Consider the following 6,471-nt stretch of genomic DNA (forward strand, 5'->3'; position numbering starts at 1 on the left):
TTACAATACCTACACTGCTACATCTTCTTACAATACCAACACTGCTACATCCTCTTACAATATCTACACTACTACATCCACTTTCACTACCCACACTGCGACTGTACATCCTCTTGCAACACCTACACTGCTACATGCTCTTACAATACCCACACTACTGCATTCACTTACAATGGCTACATGGGATTAACACTGACTGATTATTATTTATTGTTTTCTCATGCTTGTGGCTTCATTTTGAAATTACTTTCTTTCATCCAGAATTTTGTTTAAATATGACCAGTTTCTACACAAGTACTGTATGTCTGGATTACTATATTTTAGTTTAATTGGTCAAGGTGAAGATTTTCTAATGTATATTTGGTGGAAAAACTTGTATCAATTTGAATATTTTTGTTTGTGCCAACAGGAACATGTGTGAGCATAGGGTTTGATGATTATTCATCACAAATCTTGTATGCTGTGGTGTTTGGCTCCATGTCTGGAGCATATGTGGGACTCACTTCTGTTGTCTTGGTTGACTTGCTGGGCATGGAGAGACTGACTAATGCTTTTGGACTTCTTCTCATGTTTCAAGGCATTGCATCAATTATTGGCCCTCCAATGTGTGGTAAGTATTTGATTTTTTCTTTAATATTTTATTCAGTTTTACTAATCACTAGAGCCAGAACTGCTGGACAAATAATGCAAAATTATTGCATTATATTTATTATCATCAAGACAAAACCTTTTCTTCACAGGATTCACAGGAAGAGAAAATTATCCTCTAGGTAAAGTGAAAATAATGTTAGAATTTGTCATATAATGTAAATATTCTTCTGATGTGGGAATTAATTTCCACCTTTATCCTCCAGGTCCTTGAAGCACCGTAGTAGTGATCTTGTGTGTTATCGGACTTGGAATAACAATCCAATGTTGCATATGTAAATAATTTTCAAATTAATTAATGATTTAATTAACTAGTTAGGTTAGGGAAATGATACATGGAGTGTACAAAAAGTAGTGGTAAAAACACTATTTGGCACACACAAAACAGAGTACTTCACGGGAAGTAGTGCAGTATTCCTCTTTCTCTATGGACCGCATTAATATCGTTTAATTTACATGATATTATAAACAATAGTTAACTAAAAATTGGGTCACACAATTGTACAAGGCGATAGAAACGTCATTCTTGTTTCACACTTCATGGAAGGCAAATGTAACTCTCCAAAATCTAGCAGACAGCCGACGGTGTTCACTTCTTCTTGGGTACCGTCATTTTCAGCGTATGGGGCTAGCTTTGGTAATTATATTATAATATTCTATAGTAGATTTTAATAACTTAGATTTAATATCTACAAGTGATGTCACAAAGCATCGCAACTGTAACCACAACTTCTAAGCAACCGCATAAATTATGACAATCTGTACTCAAATATACAGTACTGTAGTAAGTTAATTACTAAAATGATTATGTCTAGTGCAATCTATGGGATGTTTATACTCAAACTAATCGCTATCTTGCAAGAATTCCAGCAATGCAAGTTATATTCTGATAAATCAAGTCAGTGACATTTTATAAGTGAAAAAATCAAACCCCTGCCTTTCATAACCCTTGAGTCCCTGACATCTACGTAGTATGCATTAATCTTCACTTCTGGATGTCAACAACCCACCTCCCCCTCCCAGTCAGCAAGGGAGGCATATGAGGTGCTTGAAGGCTGTTTTAGGCTTAAAGTTCTCTTATAAAACGTCAGAATTGACTTAACAGAATATAACTTGAATTGCTAGAGTCCTTGCAAGATAGTGATAAATTTGTACATAAACATCTCATAGTTTGCAAAAGCGATAAAATTTTCAGTCTTTTTGCATAATACATTTGAGTACAAAATGAGTCAGTACTGTAATATGCTACTCAAAATTATGGCTTTTTCACATGGAAAAATCTGTATAACTATCCCCAGCGGTCAGGATATTATGGTATTGAATGTTACAAGTATTTCAAATAAATTCTTTGTTTAGTTCTTTACATGGAGACTTGGGTATAGAAACTGTAATAATTTGAGCTTATTAATACCAGTACCCTTCATACACAGTAAAATACTTATTTTTACCTTATTATTCGACTTGTCATTTGAGGATATCATATTGGAAACGTCTCATTGAGAATTTATTCAGGGTCATTATGGTATCAAATTCATCTCTCTAATACAAATAGAAGTTTATAACGAATGCTGTGAGGGAGGGGGGGGGGGTCCATTGGAATGTGACCGCATCGCTTCAGTCATGATACAATATTGTTTTTTGTTTTTCATTAATTAATAAAGATACATTACTGTAAAAATCTGTGTATATTAATACGTGTACCCTTCATATACAGTATACTACCATTACCGCAAAAAATATTGATACCCTTTAATTTTTCACATGATATTCATACAAAAACTTATTTCAGGGATGAATAAAACACATTTACAGACTTAAATTTTGTTTATTTTACAGTACTACTATTTAGTACTTAGTCATATTTCCCTTACATTTTATTACCAGTTGAAGTCTTTTTGGCATGGATTCTACTAACATTTGAAAATACTCTCCATCCATCTCAAACTCCCACATGCGCATGATTTCCTCCTGTAGCCGATGTACAGTTGCTGTGTCCCGTGTTGACAACTTCCATTTCATCTCGTGCCATACATTCTCAATGGGGTCTAAATCTGGTGAGTTCCCAGGCCACTCCAGCAATGGAATAGCCCTTTCATGAAGACAAGTTTTCACATTTTTTGACCTGTGACAGGGGGCACCATCTTGCATGAAGAATGTGGACTGGTGAAGTCGAAAATAATCCAATAAATGTTTTTCCAAGACAGTCTTGTAGTGATAGAGTTCATTGTCGTGTTTTGGGGAATGGAAATGGAGGCCAGCACAGACACGTTTTCATCCAACCAGGGCTAAAGAGGATAAGTGAAATGGAGAATAGTACCTGCACAGCTATAGTGAACCACCATCAATGAAGTGGTGCAGGTTGTATTAGAGTGGTGCAGCCCACAGTAGCCTAGGCATGACTTTTGTTATTTAACAGGATTAAATGCATTAGTAAAAAATTTCACAAATTTATACATTTTATATAGGTACTGTACAGTATAGTATGTAAAAATACATAAAGTGGGGACTGCCTGTACTATATATTTTCCTCATTTGTATAAAGGTCTGCCCTGAAATATACAGGAAGGTTACATGAATTTTATTCTTATCTTAGAATTTCATCAATAATATGAACTAAATTAATGAATATTTACAGGTGCACTCTTCGACATGACGGACTCGTACGACTACAGCTTCCTACTTGCAGGCAGCATGATTGCTGTGTCTGGACTCATGCTCTTCTTTATTCCATGCATTTGGCGAGTGCAGGCCAGAAAGTTGGCCAAGCAGGCTTCTATCAATTCTCATTAATTATATTTTCTGCAAACTGGCAGGTAGCAGTGACGGACTGGCCCACCGGGATACCGGGAAATTTCCGGTGGGCCCCAAAGTGATGGTCCATCACTTTGGAAATAACGGAAAAAACAAAAAAGAGTGGGCCCTTTTAGACCCTTTTGAACCCTTTTGAGTGGGCCCTTTTACAAGTTTTCCCGGTAGAAATTTTTGACCCAGTCCGCCACTGGCAGGTAGTATGTTGGGTTATATTAGAAAATAATTTTCATGTGGTATAGACATGTGTAAAATAAAGCTGCGATTACCCAGGTCTTGTGACTGTTAAGGAAAGTGCTTTCTACTGTAACTCATACAAACACTAAAACTTGTCCTAATAATTGTCAATTTTAGGACTTTTGTTCTGTCTTGACTTTTATGAATTAGTGATTTGACAGAAAAGTGCTAATCCATATTAATCATTATGTCAGCCAAGATATGATATGGGACACCTAGAATAAATATTAACATCTATAACTAATTAACACTTAAATGAAACAATAACACAAGAATATGGAAGTAAAGATCGGATTCAGCAGAGAAAAATGTACCTAATTGCAGTACTTTTTTTTTATAATGTTCCAGTAAACAGCTTTGAAGCTTGGTTTTATCAGTAACAACTTAAAGTGCATTAGTCAGAATTTTTTTTAATATCTGATGGTTTTATTAAATACAAGTTTGATGCTTAGTGTAATGGACCCCTTACTAGTGCCAGTGTCACATCTTCATTAGGTCCAAAATGCTGAATAAATAATGACCATTTAAAAATAACTGTACTGTACTGCACTAGCATTAGGCATCTGACTTAAATTTCAATAAAAATCATTGAAATTTACTCAAGTTGCTTGAAAATAAGATATTTTTAACTACCCGGTACTGTACACTGACTTTTTTGGGGGGTACTTTTGTACTGTATCAGTGATAATGTTGCCTTGATTTTAATACTGTAAGTAATACATTGGCATAGATTTAATCTTTGTAAAATTACTGTGTATATAGGAAGCATATTGGGTCCAGGTATAAGTTTAGTGCAAATTACCATATAGGTCAGAGTCCCTTTTGGTAAAAGTTTAACACCCCAAAGATTGCCTTTATGTTAGGCACCACTATGATAACTGAACTATTAGCTTATCTTGTTATGTACAGAAAAGTGACCAATCATGAGATTACTTTTCTTAAAAATCAAATTAACATAGACAAAACACTAGTGTCTCGTATGGTAATTCTTGTTCATTTTATCAGTAATTTAAGCTTAATATAGTGAGTTGAGATAAGATGTTTTCATGGTATGATTTTTTTTAATGATTACAGTACTTATTGTATTTTCTTTAATAAAGACAAAGCATTCACTATGATTATGGATTTTTTATATACTATGTATACTTGTATATTTTTTAATGGAAATGGTTTTAACAAAAAATATATGTGCAATACATATACAGTAACTTGTCTTTCAACACTATGTTAAAGAAATAAGTTAAATGTAGAAAAAGCAGTTTGCAGGCAAAAGACAAACTCCAGCTGCAAGGTACAGACACTCCCTGGGTTATAGATGACTCAGGTAACAGATTTCTAGTCTTACAGATACTCTCCCATAATTCCTATTTTAAATGTATGTTATGTTATGGTTACTTTATAACTGGTAATTTGGGGGAGAAACTGTACAGTAAAACCTCGATAAATCGAACTTCAATATATCGGAATTCGCTTTTTTGGACTCCGAGATGGTCTGGTCACCAGAAATTCTAAAAAAAAAAAGTTTAAGAAATGGGGAAGATTAAAAAAAAATAATCTTATGAAATGAACAACACTTACTGAATACTGTACAGTGGTGTAATCAGATTTGCTATAGGCCTACCGAGTATGTAAGCAGGCTGGGGCTGATCAGGTGTTTATTTATTTATTGATTCAGTATAGTATTCTCATATGATTGGCCTCTTATGGTTCATGGTTCATCATGATTAATATAACTTCTTCAGTAATAGAAATTACAGTTACCGACAATGGCATACAGAAGATCTCGTGGGGACCAAGTGGAAACATACACGATAGTGTGTGGCATTTATGACCAGGCATGTACAGCAGGAATGTTCCAGATGAGGGAGGATGACACTACCCGGGGGAACACAAAGAAGATCTACAAAACAAGAGCTAGGCTAAATCTTAGAAGACATTCATTCCCAAGTAGGGTTGTCAACAACTGGAATGGGTTACCTGAGTAGGTAGTGAATGTGGAGGCGGTGGAAAAGTTTGAAGCAAAATTAGATAAATACAGTACAGTCAACCCTCGCTTTACGCGGTCCCACATTCCTCGTTTCCACGTTTACGAGGTACCCTGCCGAAACAGGAATGTTCACATTCCGCGGTGCGTGTACCCCTTTACGCGGAGAGCGGCTGGAGAGCCGCGCCATTTTTGGATTCAAACCTCCTGCCATCTCTCCCGCCATCCGCCATGTTGTGTAAGCTGCGCGAGCATGGTGCGCACAAGGTCGCCCAGTCATCAAAACATTACCGAGTTCTTCACCCACCACCCACCACAGCCGGCCCAAGTCAGTGATAGTGATAATTATAGTGAAGATATGGACTTATATGGACTTTGAGGGGTTTGACAAAGAGGTCCTGCAAGCCTCTATGGTGGATAGTGATACAATTGATACAAGTGATACAGGTGAGGGCCAATAATCTGCCCTCTGCCTCGGAACCAACCGCCCATCCCCGTGTGCCCAGCCATCTTTTCTACTAATGTAAGTGTTAGAAAACCTAATATTATTGATATTTCTCTTAATTATTAATTGTTTGTGCATACCATCAAGTTAAGATAATATTTTTACTACAACATAGTTGTGTGTAGTCAAAAAGTGGAGTTTGGGGGTCGGCCCGGACTCTATTTCAATTAATCCCATATGTTATGTTATTCACTTTACGCGTTCCTCACTTTCCGCGGCACCCTGTGGGTTACATTAACCGCGTAAAGTGAGGGTTGACTGTATAGTACTAATTTTGATATGTAGATAC

General features: G+C 36.1%; 1 protein-coding gene across 1 annotated transcript; it reads left to right on the top strand.

The window, feature by feature from the left end:
• The first annotated feature begins 275 nt into the window (after positions 1–275).
• Positions 276–4,811, top strand: LOC121875259 (monocarboxylate transporter 14-like). The gene is made up of 3 exons (XM_042379719.1): positions 276–294; positions 410–610; positions 3,284–4,811. Exons 1-3 carry the CDS (start codon positions 276–278, stop codon positions 3,436–3,438), a joined length of 375 nt encoding a protein of 124 aa, XP_042235653.1. The 3' UTR covers positions 3,439–4,811.
• Positions 4,812–6,471: the final 1,660 nt, after the last annotated feature.

Source organism: Homarus americanus, unplaced genomic scaffold, assembly GCF_018991925.1.
Source record: "Homarus americanus isolate GMGI-L3 unplaced genomic scaffold, GMGI_Hamer_2.0 scaffold56241, whole genome shotgun sequence".
NCBI classification, from domain to species: Eukaryota; Metazoa; Arthropoda; class Malacostraca; order Decapoda; family Nephropidae; genus Homarus; species Homarus americanus.